This window comes from Pongo abelii, chromosome 16, assembly GCF_028885655.2.
Source record: "Pongo abelii isolate AG06213 chromosome 16, NHGRI_mPonAbe1-v2.0_pri, whole genome shotgun sequence".
Lineage (NCBI taxonomy): Eukaryota > Metazoa > Chordata > Mammalia > Primates > Hominidae > Pongo > Pongo abelii.
In genome coordinates this window covers 51122537-51139194 of record NC_072001.2, presented here as the reverse complement: position 1 = coordinate 51139194, position 16658 = coordinate 51122537, and the positions used below count along the sequence as shown (strand labels likewise).

Genomic DNA, 16658 nt, shown 5'->3' with positions numbered 1-16658 from the left:
CCAAATACAAATATTATTATCTAAAATTAATGTGCTATTATATGTCTGTATACCTAAAACTCTATCAAAAGATAGAGATATCTCCTTGAGCATTCACCTGTTTGGCAAGCTGGAAAATTCCAGTTTCATAGGAGTTAACTCTTCACCTTTGCTTTCTAGCAAACATCATCAAAGAAGCAAAGTAAAAGGAGCCCAACTGTAAATTATTTCTGTGACCTTCATCTCACATTCAGTATTAATGGTGAAAAAAGATTGCTTATTGAATTTATAATTTACATGCAAAATTATTTAGGAGGGGAAAAATTCGTACCAATTCCAGCTTCTCCAACAATCCAGGAGAGGCGAATGAAGAGCATGACTCCCCAGATGTTCAGCATGCATCTTACCTGTGGATAGAAGCGGTATTGAAAGGAGACAGGACAAACGATAGTGGGACAAAACCCGGAGCTCTTCATAAAGCTGTGCCCAGGCCTTGTTCACTCTTAATCCACTGGAACATTGAATGGATAGTTTTCATTTATTATCAGAAGAGGTTTCTCACCAGCACACCTTTCACCCATCCAAACTTCACAACACCAGCTTGATCATCTTCCTTATTTTCAGCTTGTTCATCTCCAGGTATCCCATCACCGTTAGCAACTCTGTCAGCTGAACTTGGGGTGACTGCCACATTCTGCATTTTATAGATAGCAAAAACACAGTAGTTGGTCAACGAACAAAGGATTCCATGAAACTTTTCAAAACAAATCAAAACAATTGAAATAAAACTTAAAATACCAAAAAACCCCCAAACAAACTAAATATATTCTGAGAATTTTAATGAAACTTACATTTTTTGCCCTGGAAGCTGAAAGGTTCATTTTGTGAGTCATTTTAAAGTGTTTTTTAGGGCTGGGTGAAGGGAACCTGAGATGTTCTTCCACTAGTGAGAATATTTCCTCTGGTGAAAAGTCAGATTTGGATAAGTTTAGCACATAAGAGGAACAAAAGAGAGAAGGACTACAAAGAAAGGGACAGCCAGAGTAAATAAGGGTCTTTGGAAGTCATGTTACGACCAAAAAGAGAACCTTCCTGAGCTAAGTAGAGGATCTGTGCTTCTTTCGGTGAAACTCCCTGTACTTTATTCTATCTATCTATCTATCTATCTATCTATCTATCTATCTATCTATATCTATCTATCTATCTTTTTTTTGAGACATAGTCTTGCTGTGTCACCCAGGCTGGAGTGCAGTGGCACAATCTTGGCTCACTGCAACCTGCGCTTCCTGGGTTAAGGCAATTCTTGTGCCTTAGCCTCCCGAGTAGCTGTGATTACAGCCACACACCACCACACTCAGCTAATTTTTTGTATTTTTAGTAGCTGTGATTACAGGCACACACCGCCACACCCAGCTAATTTTTTGTATTTTTTGTAGAGACAGACTTTTGCCATGTTGCCCAGGCTGGTCTCGAACTCCTGAGCTCAGGCAATCCGCCTGCCTCGGCCTCCCAAAGTGCTAGGATTACAGGTGTGAGCCACTGCACCCGTCCTATTTTATTCATTTAAAATCATGATGATAAAATTTCTCTACACATCTCAGAGGATCTTTAAGAGAATTCAATGAAAGACACATAGACATGTTTTCTTTCTTTCTTTCCTTCTTTCTTTTTCTTTCTTTCTTTCTTTTTCTTTCTTTCTTTCTCTCTCTCTCTCCTTCCTTCCTTTCTTCCTTTCTTCCTTTCTTTCTCTTTCTTTCTTTCCCTCCCTTCCTTCCTTCCTTCCTTCCTTCCTTCCTTCCTTCCTTCCTTCCTTCCTTCCTTCCTTTCTCTTTCTTTCTTTTTTTCTTTCTTTCTTGCTTGCTTGCTTGCTTGCTTTCTTTCTTTTTCATCTTTCTTTTTTTCCTTCTCTTTGACAGAGTCTTGCTCTGTCACCCAGGCTGGAATGCAGTGGTATGAACTCGGCTCATTGCAACCTCCACCTCCCGGATTCAAGTCATTCTCCTGCCTCAACCTCTAGAGTCGCTGGGACTACAGGTGTGCACCACCACGCCCAGGTAATTTTTGTATTTTTAGTAGAGACGGGGCTTCACCTTGTTGGCCAGGATGGTCTTGATCTCTTGACCTCATGACCCGCCCACCTTGGCCTCCCAAAGTGCTGAGATTACAGGCATGAGCCACCACACCCGGCTGACAAGTTTTCCAAGAAAACAAAACAAAAAAGTTTAAAGTATTCCACAAAAGTTTAAATGCACTGGATGATGACAAAAATGTTATTCCTGTAGAAGTTTCTTTGAGATTCCGTTATGGCTTTGCCTGAGAGTTGTTGAATATGCTAGTACCTTATAGAAGATAAGAAGTTTCATAACTGATTACTAGTTGAGTAGAAATAAGAAGTTGGTAGTATAAATAAGGGTTTAAACTTTTATATGGTTTTTTCCTGTGGCCTGATTTTGAAAAAGACTTCCATTCTCATTACGTTAGTATCTGAGCTCAAGAGGGCAGGAAACAGCTCCTTTTCTGTCAAATTGAGAATAGTTCTCTAGCTATAATTTCTCTTTAAGATGTGGGTTTGAATAATTTCAGATGCACCTACTTAATTTAGCTTATCTGGCTTTTACCTGGCCCTTTGTATAGACTGTACTTCTTTGAGCTCTGAAAAGTTTTCTTTTCTAGTAAAGATTTAGAAACCACTGGGGAAGTCTCTGAGATTGAGCCCTCAATTACCACGATTATAGAATGACTATATCTAATTTAAGTGGTCTAAACTGGTTTAAGCCTAGGATGATATGTTCTGATATCACTAGTTAAGAAGTCTTAGATAAAGCCATTTTTTCTTCCTCTAAAATGGAGCTGGTGTGAAATAAACATCCATGTTTATTATCAAAGGTTCATTTTAGGAAGATTGAAGCTCTTGCCCTTGCCATACTCAAAGGCTCTTGCTTCTTTGGGCTAAAGTATAGCTTACCCACAGTAAACTGCCCTCATTTGGCCTCTATACTCCAAGTGACTTTGACTTCTTGTCTTCTTCTTTTAGCCTGTTCTTCTCCTTGTCTTTTTATTTATTTGTTTTTCCTTCCCGAGGTGAGTGCATTTTCTTTGTCTTTGTAAGAAAATTTCTCCTCAAATTTTCTTCTTCCTTGAGACCTTGTTCATGATACTATTGTGACGCTTAGATAACCAACATAATACAAAGTCATAAGAGTCATTGCGTGACAAGTGAATCAGAGAAAGATTCAGCACTTAATTACTATTATTATAGGATGATTCTAAATTGTGGGTTACTTTTTCTCAGTACCAGCCAAAGGCTTGGCATACAGCAGGCCATCAATAAACAGTGCTGAATCAGCCAGGCGCAGTGGCTCATGCCTGTAATCCCAGTACTTTGGAAGGCTGAGGCAGGAGGATTGCTTGAGCCCAGAAGTTTGAGACCTGCCCAGGCAACATGGCTAAACTCTATCTCTACAGAAAATAGAAAAAAATTACCTGCGTGTGGTGGCATGCACCTCTAGTCCCATCTACTTGGGAGGCTGAGGTGGGAGGATCGCTTGAGCTAGGGAGGTCAAGTCTGCAGTGAACCACAATTGTACCACTGCATTCCAGCCTGGGTGACAGAGTGAGACCCTATCTCAAACAAACAAACAAAAACAACAATAACAAAACAATGTTGAATTCAGAAGGTGGACTTGAAAGTTCGTGATCTCTACCACTTGAGAGCAGATATCCTAGTTTCTTATCCATTCTTGCCTCCTACTTCTTTTATCTTTCATCTCTATGGGACAGCTCATTTCTTATTGTTTCTTCTGGGTAGGTCACATTTAAAAGGGAAGAAGAAGGGAATGAATCCTAAGACAGATTATTTTATTATTTTCTGACAGTATTGGGAAAAAATGGAATAACAGAGGAGATTGAAGTTAATAATTAAAATTTAGTTTTTAATTACCTGAGGAATATGTTAATCTTAGATATCCTCAGTCCTTATTTGCACAAATAATTGAAAGCTAACATGATATATTCACACCAGTGTAAGAATAAACGCAGTCCAAAAAATTGAGGCTAACATAATGGGGCAGAAACTGGTCATCTATACCAGCTATAAATGCAAACCAAGTATGTAATTCAAAATTTTCTACTTTTTAAAAAGTAAAAAGAAATTGGTGCAGTAAATTAGGTTTAGAGATGGGCCCTTACATTTTAAAGATATGTTAATCTTTGGAGAATATCATATTTCTAATATTTGCAATATAAGTATTTATTAGCAATAGTTGCACCCCAACTTGTAGGGAACTGAATCACAGGAGTGTTTTAGTAATGTATTTTACTTAATAGAATATCTATAAAATATTATTTCAATGTATAATCAGTATAAAAATATTAGGAAATATTTTACATTCTGTTTTTAATAGTAAGTCTTTGATATTCAGTGTGTATTTTCCACTGGCAGTACATCTCAATTTGGACTAGCCACGTTCCAAGTGCTCAATAGCCCCATGTGGTTAGTGGCTACCATATTGGACAGCACAGATCTATACAATGCAGTCAATTTCAGATGTATGAAACATTTGAGGCTGTTTTCCAGTCCATTAAAAATTCTGTTTTTCTCTGAAAGAATTCTATACACATAAGGCAGCTGAATAGGTCAAATGTAACTTTCATTTTTTCATAACTGAAATGTATAATCAATGAGAGCAGGGAATTGAGGAATATGTTAAAATGTCCATGAATATTGAAGGGATTATTTTGTTAGGAGATCTATTTATTTGGTTTGATTTGAGAAAAACTTTTAAAAAAATTGTCAATATTCTAGTTAATCAAGATCCCATAGCCAGACCATCAGTAGTTACTCACTTTGGGAGAGGGCAATTTTCTTTGTGTAGATTAATTGGGGATCCCAAGAGACACAGCCTTAGTCGCTTGCCTTTTTTAAAGATGGTCTTGGGAATAAAACCTATGTTTTCTGATTAAACTTGAAGATTTGGTCTCGGAAATTGCTCTGCTACCTGATAAACTCCAATGGTGATTGTGACCCTTAGATATGAATTGATGAGAATATCCAAGACTGTAAACAAATCTTACAAAGTAGGCTAAAGTATGAATAGAGTATTTAAAATTTCCTCTAAAATGAACTTTCCTTCCTGCTGGATGCCCTTCCTGGTCACAGTTTAATGGTTCTTCAATTTATCACTAGGACTTCACAATATGATGCAAAAAGAATATTCTATGAGAGGATGACAGGGAAACCACTATATGTGCAAGTTAGTAAAGCAATCATTTTCTAAATTATTCAAAGGTTTAGTCAATGTAGGGTGTTCAACTCTCCCTTAGGTATTAATAATATGTTCAACCTGCTACAGTTTCAAAGTTTTAAATATATTTATACCATAGAGGGGGAAAAAAACCCCAAATATATACTTCTTTTGTTGACTATTAAGGTCTGATAGTAAATTTACAAGCACAGAAGCCATTTCCATTGCTTACTCTCATGTAGGAGCCAAAAAATCCTGCACCATATAAACTAAGATACTTGGAATCTAGTTTTGGTTGTGCAATTAATTCAGGGTACGTCCTCTATCAAGGTGTTTAACCGTGCTTGAATACTGCCAATAAGAATAAATCCAGTGGATTTTGTGAAAATCTTATCTTGAAGTAATTTACTTTAAGGCAAAATTGTTTTTCTCTGTTTGCCATCTTACTGTTCTGACATGGCAAAGCAAACCTTGATTTCACTCTTTAATAAATGCCTCCTTAGTAAATCAGAACAGCAATTGTAAACTCATCATCAAAGTACTGAACATGACTTTGGGTGGAGGGTTTGTGGGGACTTGATGGCTACGAGCTGTGTAGCAAGTGGCCTGCAGTCTCCCAGCTGGTTCATGTTCTTGAGGCCAAAGTCTCAAAGACTAAAAGTTTTATGATTGCTGCCTGAAACCAGTTTTTCCCTGCATACATTGAATTAATTTGTTTGTTCACACTCCCATTACCATAAGTGATGACCCATAACCTTTTATAAATGTATTCTAAATTATGTAGCTTTAGGGAATGATTATTTATTTACTAAGAATTTTACCTGTGTGTTAAGGATTCAGGAAAAGTAAAATAAAGTATGTTTAAAAAATGAAAAGAAAGAAAGACCACTTGATAAAAGATTACCCCCACTCCAATTTTGACAACTAATGAATCTTCAATCACATGCAGTTTAAAGGGCAATGAGTTCTTGATAATGAAAGATTAAATTATTTTATTTAATATGTAATGTGACTTTTCAGACCCCAGAAACATATCAGATACCTTTATAGCTATTATCAAAGCAGAGGAAAATAAATATATTTGTTCTTTAAGTTCCAGCTAGATACTATTTGTTACTTATATCTTTATGTCTATCATCAAAGCAGGGAAAATAAATATATTTATTCTTTAAGTTCCAACTAGATGATATTTGCTACTTATACATTCTTTTGAATTTTGAGCCTTTAATCTCAGGTTGATGGAATTCTTAGACCACCACCGAGAGACAGTTCCATAAATATTCACACCTAGATGATCACCCTGTTGTTTTAAACTTTCTTTTATTATTGTCATATTCAAACATATGTAAAAGTAATGAGAATAACAAAATAAATCTCAGGTACTCATTATTGAGTTTCAACAATGATCAACATATGGCCAAACTTATTCCACCTAACCTAAGCCCCTCCCACTCCTGCCACTCAATTATCTAAAAACCAATCCCAGTAAGAACCAGATGATTACTAAGCTTCATTTCAGAATGAAAAACATATGATTCTAACCATATTTCCATACCTTACTGATCAATATTATTATGTTTATACATTTCTATCCCTTTGTGATAAAAGGCAATATTTTAAATTATGAAAATGAAAGTCTTTTCTTTCTTGTTTTGAAAGTTATTACACATTATGCCTACAAATCACTACCAATGGTCACAATTTGTAATCATAGTGCATTTACTGTAGCTGAAAACACATATCTCACACACAAATTGACTTGTGTTTTTGATAATTTAGGACAAAAGTTAGCTATGTGCAATAAACTGGCACATGAAAAAGAAAATGGAAAGGTTCTTAATATTTTCCAAGTATAAGTTTAAGGGAACTACTACTCTTCTTGCCACCTATTACTAAACTATTTATAATAAAAAATTAATTGTTTTTGTTTTTGTTTTTTTCCCACAGATTGTTTTAATAGTGTGAGCTCCCCGGGGAACTGGCCCTGAGTACTAAGAAACTCTAACTAAAGTACCAGAATGAATCTTAGTTGCAGAGGTTCACTTCAACAAATATTTTAGGGGTGGCTTCTGGTCACTGGACTTTAAAGAGTTTATTGCTTCAATTTTAATGTTTATTTTATTTGGCTGTTATTAGCTTAGTAATTATTTCTAATTTCAGATATCCCCAATTTGAATGCTAAAGTTGCAAATTTGAACTTTGAAACACCGTAGAAAAGGTTATTTTCTAGAGAAAACATTTGTACATTTTTGTCCTTTTATAGAAGATAAGCATTTAATACATTTTAATACATTGATTTATGTGGTTTAATGTTTGTTAACTTGCCTACATTTCCTTTGTTCGTATCCATAACGATGTCGTTTGACTTACAAAATTCTAGAGGAGGCTGGGTGCGGTGGCTCACACCTGTAGTCCCAGCACTTTGGGAGGTTGAGGCGGACGGATCACGAGGTCAGGAGATCGAGACCATCCTGGCTAACACGGTGAAACCCTGTCTCTACTAAAAATACAAAAAAAAAAAAAAAAAAAAAAAAAAATTAGCCGGGCATGCTGATGGGCGCCTGTAGTCCCAGCTACTCAGGATGCTGAGGCAGGAGAATGGCGTGAACCCGGGAGGCAGAGCTTGCAGTGAGCTGAGATTGCGCCGCTGCACTCTAGCCTGGGTGACAGAGCGAGACCCTGTCTCAAAAAAAAAAAAAAAAAAAAAAAAAAATTCCAGAGGAAAGAGGTCAAGTCACTTTAACTCACTTTACACAGAAACTCTTGTAAATACATGCTTAATAAATGCTTTTGATGGTGACAATGAAAATGATTGAGACATAATTCTGTAGGACAAGCAATACGATCTTTTGTCACAGTCTCAGAATAAAGGACTGAAACAAGGAAGAACCTCCTGCTCAGCCCATCATGACAGTGTGATTTTCTTCTTCGTGGCTGAGTCCAACCATTCTCTACAGCTGTTGAATGAGTTAATGAAAAGTGCCATGGGAAAGCTGACTGAGGATGGAAAGTAGAACTGAAGATCATGGACTCTGGAGTCCTGCAGACATGGGTTCAACTTATGAGCCATGTGACCTTGGTTTCTTGACCTTGGAAATTCATTGACTTTTGCAAGCCTTTGTTTTCTCTTCTAAAAGATCCACAACATTTTATAAAACTTTCACCATCCATAAAAAAGCAATAATAGTACCTCCCTTGAGGGGTTGTTGTTAAGGATTGAGTGAGAATTTTTTAAGTGTGAGCACAGTGTCTGAAACATAACAAGTTCTCAACAAAAAGTTGGTTATTACTACACTGCATTTAAAGTTAATGCTTTTATTTACAAATTATTTGTAGTTGTTAACAGCATAATGGTCCAAATATACAGTCATTCCATTGATTTTTGTTTTGGATTAGTTTCTATAGAGTTAGCTTCTTTAAGAATAATATTTGTCTTAATTTTATAGTATTTTATACTTTTCATAGATAGCTTATTTCAATGACACATGGCTTTGATAGAAAGTCTATATATTTCCTTGAATCCTTACAAATTATATTTTTCTGAAATGCTAACAACAATGGTGGTTAGTAAGGCTGAAAAGGAGTTCCATTTTGGTTAGTCCTGTAGTAAGGAATTGGATATGAAAAGTTGGCCACAGGAATTAGGCTGGATACTGAAAGCAAAATTCTCTTTACAAAGTAAAGACACTAGATTAATCTTTGCCAGATGTCAAATAATTATTACATATGCCTTAATATGGAAAGATCTCGAGGGTATGTTTGGTAAAAACTGCAGAGTGCAGAACAATGTGGAAAATACGTTCTGGTACATGTTTGAAAATAAATATAAACAGAAAGTTAGATTGATAGGAATCCAGATATTTATAGATATATGTGTATGTTTATATAAGCCTAGAACATTTCTGGAAGGATTTACAAGAAACTGTTAGTAATGATTATCCTGGAGAGAATAACTGAATATTGATGTTAGAAGAGAAACACTTTATTACATATTTTTTAGTACTTGTTAAATATTTTATTAGTATTTATTTTACTTTTAAAATAAAAAGCTAGTATAAAAATTACCACTATCATCATCAAGGATCATATACTGAATTCTTACCCATTGCAAGGGTAGACTTCATACTTATAGAAACTAATGTTCACAAGCATCTTGCAAGATAAGTAGACGTTATGTAGCTCGTACAATAGCTTGTAGAGAGCAAGTAAAGGACAATTGTTTCTCCTGCTTTTAAGTAGAATTTTCAGAAATTTATAAAACTGTCACCAGTATAGGTATTTAGCTCTTTACTAACATAGATAATAAAAAGAATTTATTCAATTACGATCTGAAGTCATTGGGATTACAGATTCTGTCAATATCTATCACACCTAGAGTTTCATTTAAGGTAGAGCCTTAAAATGTCTTTCAAACCTGTTTTTTATTTTGCCTATTAGGATAATTTTGCCATGTAACTTTTTTCTCACGTGGAAATTATAACCGAAATTTACACAAAATCCAATTGGTTTTCTGACTAACCATGTTCTGCCATTCAGTATGAATGTGCTATTGCTATTACAACTTTTAAAAGCATTATAATCATAGTTACAAAAAGTATTGTTTAGCTTGTACTGTGTCAATTACCTTCTACTTTTAAATGATTTAAGTAAACACTATTTTTTTTTTGCATACAAAATCTGTGAAGGGTCTGAATATAATCATATACTGTTCGTTCTGTTGATGATTTCTAGTTGTGATTTGAGGAACTACCATAAAAATGTCAAGGGCCACAAGGAGGTGGCAGCATAGCTACAGCACATTGCAGGTTTTCACTTCTTGTATTTGACTGGGCAAAAGTAAGGGGAGTAGCTGAGTCAAATTCATTAGCAAGCAATAAAAAGATAAATTAAAGAAGGCCCAGACTGCTACACATGGAGAGCCAGGCTAGGCCATACAATTGCAGCAACAGTAGAATGGGCCTGGCTGCAGAAATGTGCACATTGTAGATTCTGTGGTTGAATCTGAATTCTACTCCCAATTTGGCTATGTGGATACCTCTTCATGATTTAATCAAGATGAAGGGTCCTAGATAACTGAGCAAGTCTATAAAAGAGTAGCTTATTACTACACACTTTCAAAATGATTTTTCAGAGCTTAGGCCTAATTTTTAATATTTTAATTTGCCATTCCTTTGTGTCTAAGAAAAAAAATGCTTTAAGTCAAAGTTCAATCTTTAGTTTCATTTTATCTCTTCAAAAGTGATACAATATTCCAAACAGCTATTACATTTACCTAATGCAGCTATAACATTCCTACTGTGTGGTCATTTAGATGGCTTTCTTTTTTCTTTTTTCTTTTTTTTGAGATGGAGTTATGCTCTTGTTGCCCAGGCTGGAGTGCAGTGGCACTATCTCAGCTCACCGCAACCTCTGCCTCCCAGGTTCAAGCAATTCTCCTGCCTCAGTCTCCCAGGGCCAGGATTATAAGCATGTGCCACCATGCCTGGTTAATTTTTTTTTTTTTTTTTTTTTTTTTTTTTTTTTTTTTAAGGAGAGAAGAGATTTAACCAGTTGGTCATGGCTGGTCTTGAATTTTTGACCTCAGGTGATCCACCAGCCTCAGCCTCCCAAAGTGCTGGGATTACAGGCATGAGCCACCACACCCGGCCTTTAGATGGCTTTCTAAACACCTGTTCCTTCAGAGCTTTTCTCCCTTTATTGAAAGATTTACATAAGCCATGGCTTTTGCAATTATAAATAAACTAATTTTCTCTGTCTGGAATGTCAGTCCTAAGAACAATGTGAATTTATCCCATTTCTTTTTTAATGAAGTTAGAATTCTATTTTCTTTTGTTGTAAATTGGGGAAGTAGGTGAATGATAATATTTAAATTGTGATACTAACTTTAAAAAAGGAGGCAGATTTAAAAATTATCATGTGTGACGCAGTAGAGTATTGTGGGATAGAATTTCAGGTCTTTTTAAAAAAGAACTCTGATTCATTTTAATTCTTCAGAAACAATTAAAATATCTTTTTATAATGCCCTAAATTTCTTTCTCCCCTTTCTATGTCTTGGAAACTCCTGGGGGCTGCTTCTGTCAACCTTCTTTTCCTTTTTCTTCTCCTTTTTCTCTCTGCCATTTTCCTTTCCTTTCCCGACACAGAAAAGGACAGTGACACCTCAGCTGGATTTCAAGAGTTCAAATTGCCTCCCTTCTCAAAATTCTTCATGGGGGCTACCATGTTGTCTGAAATTGTCGCATTTCTAACTTCTTTTGATTAAAGCATCAAATACGCCAGATAAAATCCAAATCTTAGGTCTATAAGGAAACCAGCCATTTGGCAGACTGTTGCCGATTTAGTACACAGGACTAGCAAGGTTTGGTGGGGAAAGGGGACAAGGAAACAAAATTAAAAACATGGGCTCCTCCTCAGGAAGTCACTCGGTCTCTGGTGGTAGGCCCCAGAGTCAGGGACCCTAGCAGCCAAGGCAAATACGTTTTGGAGATGGATTTTCTTGTGGAAGGAAAGGTGAGCAGAAACTAAAGAAAGATTTTCCCCTTTATTAGCATCTTTCCTGAGAGTAGTATTCCTAGACTCTCTGGAGTGGATGATCATTTAAAAAAATATTGAAGGAATGAATGGATGAATGCATACAAAAGAACTGTTTGAATCATTTTCTTCTCTCTCCTCAAAACTTGGGCAAGAGTAAACTCATTTGAATATGTGACATCTAATCATTCTTTTTAGCAGGTAATTGTGTTTCATAAAGAATGATATTTATTCCAAACTGGTCTGGAAGAGCAGGAAGATAAAGTTCGTCAGTATATTTTGGAGAAAGTTATGGAAGAAGAAATCTACTAAATTCTAAGATTGGAGGCCGGGTGTGGTGGCTCACACCTGTAATCCCAGCACTTTGGGAGGCTGAGGTGGGCAGATCACCTGAGGTTGGGAGTTCAAGACCAGCCTGACCAACATGGAGAAACCCCGTCTTTACTAAAAATACAAAAAAATTAGCTGGGTGTGGTGGCACATGCCTGTAATCCCAGCTACTCAGGGGGCTGAGGCAGAAGAATCGCTTGAACCTGGGAGGTGGCAGTTGCGGTGAGCCGAGATCGCACCATTGCACTCCAGCCCAGGCAACGAGAGCAATCTTCGTCTCAAAAAAGATTGGAAAAAGTCCTGCCTCATACTTCTAACAGACTTGGGAACCCTGGCTGTATTTCTTAAATAATGAAAAGTTTAGCCACTTCTGCTGCTTCTGTACTTAAATTTAATTTAGTCATTTTTATACGCTTAAGCACATTCAGGAGCCTCAGGCAAAGTTTTAAAGAGGAAGGGATAAAATGCGGAATCTTATAAATCTCTGCTCTCTCTTTAAAGAATATAAAAAATACTCCTATGCACTAAAGGCTGGCACCCACAGTATTAACTACAGCAAGCACAGGTGTTTTGCTTTTTATATGATTGACACAGAGACATTAATACTGACGTGAAACCAGCTTGGTATTCAGTTTGACGTGTTTAACCAAGTGTGAATTGAGTGGACTATAATCATATACAAGGTACAACATATTGCCTAACGTTTAGTTAATTCTTTAGTTCTCTATCCTAAGTCAGAAAACATTTGTGGAGCTGGGCACAGTGGCTCATGCCTGCAATCCCATCTCTTTGGGAGGCCAAGGTGGGAGGATTCCTTTAAGTCAGGAGTTCGACAGCAGCTTGAGCAACATAGCAAGACCCTGTCTCTACAAAAAATAAAAAAGTTAGTCAGGTGTGGTGGTGCATGCTTGCAGTCCCAGCTACTCAGGAGGTTGAGGTGGGAGGATTGTTTGAGCCCAGGAGTTCAAAGCTGCAGTGTCCACCACACTTCAGGCTGGGTGACAGAGCGAGACTTTGTCTCAAGAAAAAAAAATCCAAAGAAAAAGCATCTGTGAAACACTTTTCTGGGAACTAGGGACAGTTTTGTAAGTAAGATGGATAGTGTTTGGAATAGACCTCTCCATTTGACTGTTTCACATTCATTCATAGTGTAATGAAAGAGAAGGAAATTACCTGAAGTTATGAATAAGGGAGGACACTTGCTTGTGTCCTTCAAGCTTACCTTTGCGAGTTGCTCGTGAATCTCAAGCAGGCTGGGTCGGTTGACCTTGGGCCCACTGATGCTGCCGGTGTTACGATAGTACTCTATCTTGGGAACGGCATCCATGGTGTTGTGGCCAAAAGTTTGTAGATAGTATGTGTTTGTGTGAGAATCATAAGCATGAAAACTGGCATCTGTTTTAGCAGTTTCTCCACCTTGGAGGAAATTGTCATAGCACTCCTGATTCCCAGGCCTAAAGCTGATTCTGAGTCTTTTCTGAGCTTCTTCCCCAAAAGAGGTTTCTTCATAATGTGGTGGGTCAGTATTGTCATTTGCAGCTGCACTGCTCTCATGGTTCTCATTTATGACATTAACTTGAAAGCGATTGGTATTACTGGGCACTGAATCCAGAAATACATTGGAAGAGTTGTTCAGTGACATCTTCCAAAATTGATTTTTTACTGAGCTATCTACTTTGTGGTTGTTTTAAAAAATCTATATATTTCTTCATCAAAATAAACACTAATGTGCTTCCATTAGGGAGCTCCTGGCTTTTGTTCTAGATGATTCAATAAATAGATTCTTGATATATTGTCTCCTATATAATCTTCAGAATGTTCTTCAAAGCTGTCATTGAAAAAGAAAATTAAACTTGTTCCAAGTAATACAAATATATTTAGGTAAGGGTGGCATATAAGGGAACAGTTTTATTTTATAAGACATACAATTTTAAACTCATTTCACTAAAATTTATCTGTCCAGGAACCTTAGTCATGTGAATAATTAAATCTGATAGTAAATAACTGGAAAACTGTTCCAGCAAACAGAATTTCCAATGCAGTCATTAAAATGTTACCTGTGTTTGTAGTATTTGCTTGAATTCATTGCAAGTAACTTTACCTATTGAATACAGTAAGAACTGATGAGAATGTTCTCAGCCTAAGACACAGTTCACTGACAGTACTAAATGCTGAAACTGCAAAGTATTTGGATTGATAGGAAGATATACTATATGACATATAAAATGAAAAACAAAACTTCTAAAAAATATATTCTTGCTAGTTTATAAAAATCTGTACATGTTCAACTAACGAATTCCAAATTTTGTTACCTATGCAACAAATAAAAAATTATGTTTTAGAATATGCATTTAAAAAATACATCCCATCAAGATGATGTTTCTGTGAATTCTTGGATCTTTTACAAGATCCAGATATTTCATTTTCTCATACATTTGTTTGTTTTGCAAATACTAACATGAAACCTTAAAAAATATGAATATAGAAATAAGTCATATATCTATAAGAAATAAGTCATGTACCTTAAAAAAGTCCTCTGCTATATTTAGGTAAAATAATCATGCTCTACTGACTCGTTTTAATGAAATGCCTTCAATAATTGAGAGGTTTATATTTGACTGTGAGATGAATAGACTTCATAATAATTTTCACAATTTCATAGTACTGGCCTGTCTTAAAACACTTTCTTTAGAATTATATTTCCTTATTGATATCTTAAAATTTGGCTTTTCAAGGGAAGTTCTAGAAAAATGAGATAAATATAAATAAAAACTTGTCTGTCTCATGCAGTTATTAAAGCTGTGTATTTGAATTAAAAAAATCCTCAACTTCATTTCTCAAGTAACCTTTCCTGGGGAAATTATAAATGAAGCTACTATCATTTTAGTTTTTACAAAACACTTCTCTTCATAGTCCTTGACACCCTCACCTACTCCTTAGAATCTACTTTATGACATAATATTAAGTATGATTTTTACCCTGCCCAGAAGTGTTCAACTTACCACCAAGGAGCCTTCTTCTGAGGAAATGTAACCTGCTTCAGCGTCACCCAGGAATATATGGGGCGCTTAGCTTTCAGCCCAGAATGTTAGGCTTCTGCTTATTGGTTAGAAACTTTCTTGAAAGAGATGACTGTGCAATGATTGGCCTGGAATAGTACTGTAAGCCCCACCAGGTCATTAGCCCTGAGGAACCTTAAGTACCATATCAACTAGTAACTAGTAGTAAACCATTAATCCTTTTAGACAGGAAGTAACATAGAGTTTCTTTAATTCATAAGGAGAATTGGATCCCTTAATAGCAATTGTCCAAAAAATATGAGCATTGGCATTAGTCATTTGGGAATAGATAAACTGAGTTCCGCCGTCTTACAGATGAGTCCTAGTGACCTCCTATTGTTTAGCATGTGTATCAAAGTATAGTTCTCCAGAGATAATTTCTATACTCTGTAACTAGAAAGTAGCGTCTGAAATGATTTTATCTTGCTTCTGGTAGATATTACCTTGACTCTTTTGCATGGGAAGTAAGCAGATTGAGAGTGGAATCAATTATTTATTGAAAATATTTCTATTTTGGGAAATATGGGAAAACTTTTTTTTTTTTTTGAGATGGAGTCTCGCTCTGTTGCGCAGGTTGCAGTGCACTGGTGCAATCTCAGCTCACTGCAACTTCTGCCTCCCAGGTTCAAGCGATTTTCCTGCCTCAGCTGCCTGAGTAGCTGGAATTACAGGCTCCCACCACCACGCCTGGCTAAATTTTTTTGTAATTTTAGTAGAGACGGGGTTTCACCATGTTGGCCAGGCTGGTCTCGAACTCCAGACCTCAGGTAATCTGCCCAGCTCAGCCTCCTAAAGTGTCAAGATTACAGGTGTGAGCCACCGCGCCCAGCAGGGAAAACTGTTTTAAGCCAGAACCAAACTGTGGGTAAGTATCTCAGTGGCACTACTAAATGACCTTTCTGTCTCCAACTAGAAAAACATTTTTTTGTCAAACTCAGTTTTTGAGTTTTGTTGAGGAAAAGATTTTTCTTTTTCAGATCTGCAAGTAGGTGATTATTAACACTGCAAACAATTCCTCCCTCAGGTCTGTCACTGATTATCAATCAGGATGATTTAATGAGTCCTCTTTGTTTCTTATAAGAAACGATTCAAGTGATTTCCAGTTGGCTGAGTAGCTTGATTGTGGTGTAATATCGTGGCTAGGAGCAAGACTCAAGTCAGAAGCCCCAACTTATGTCGTGGCCCTGCCACTTGCTGTCTGTGTGAACTCTGTCAAGTTACTCAATCTTTCTGTGCCTTAATTTCTCATCCGCAAATGCAGATGTGGATAATAATTGTACCTACCTTGTTGCAGAGCTATTTTGAGGAATAAATGAGTTAGTTTGTGTATGGGGTTTAGAACAGCAACAATTTGTACCTAGTGCTTGCTTTCACTATTTTAGTGCTATTTACAATTAGCTGGGGATTTTTACTTAGCACATACAAGATTGTGAGGTGAATCATTACAGATTGGGATAGATATTTTGTCTATAAAAAAAGTGTAAAGGTAAGTTAGTGAACTGATACAGGATTATAG

At 36.4% G+C, this 16658-nt stretch overlaps 1 protein-coding gene across 1 annotated transcript in view; it reads right to left on the bottom strand.

Annotated features, from left to right (window-relative positions):
• Positions 1-15114, bottom strand: part of SLC12A1 (solute carrier family 12 member 1) — a 96633-nt gene extending 81519 nt beyond the window's left edge. Inside the window, exons 1-4 of the mRNA XM_002825416.3 lie at positions 15086-15114; positions 13306-13911; positions 542-673; positions 311-386 (exon numbers count right to left, since the gene is read on the bottom strand). Of these exons, the coding sequence (XP_002825462.2) occupies positions 311-386; positions 542-673; positions 13306-13725 (628 nt within the window). The 5' untranslated portion in view covers positions 13726-13911; positions 15086-15114. The remainder of the gene's footprint in view (positions 1-310; positions 387-541; positions 674-13305; positions 13912-15085) is intronic.
• Between the last annotated feature and the right edge of the window lie 1544 nt (positions 15115-16658).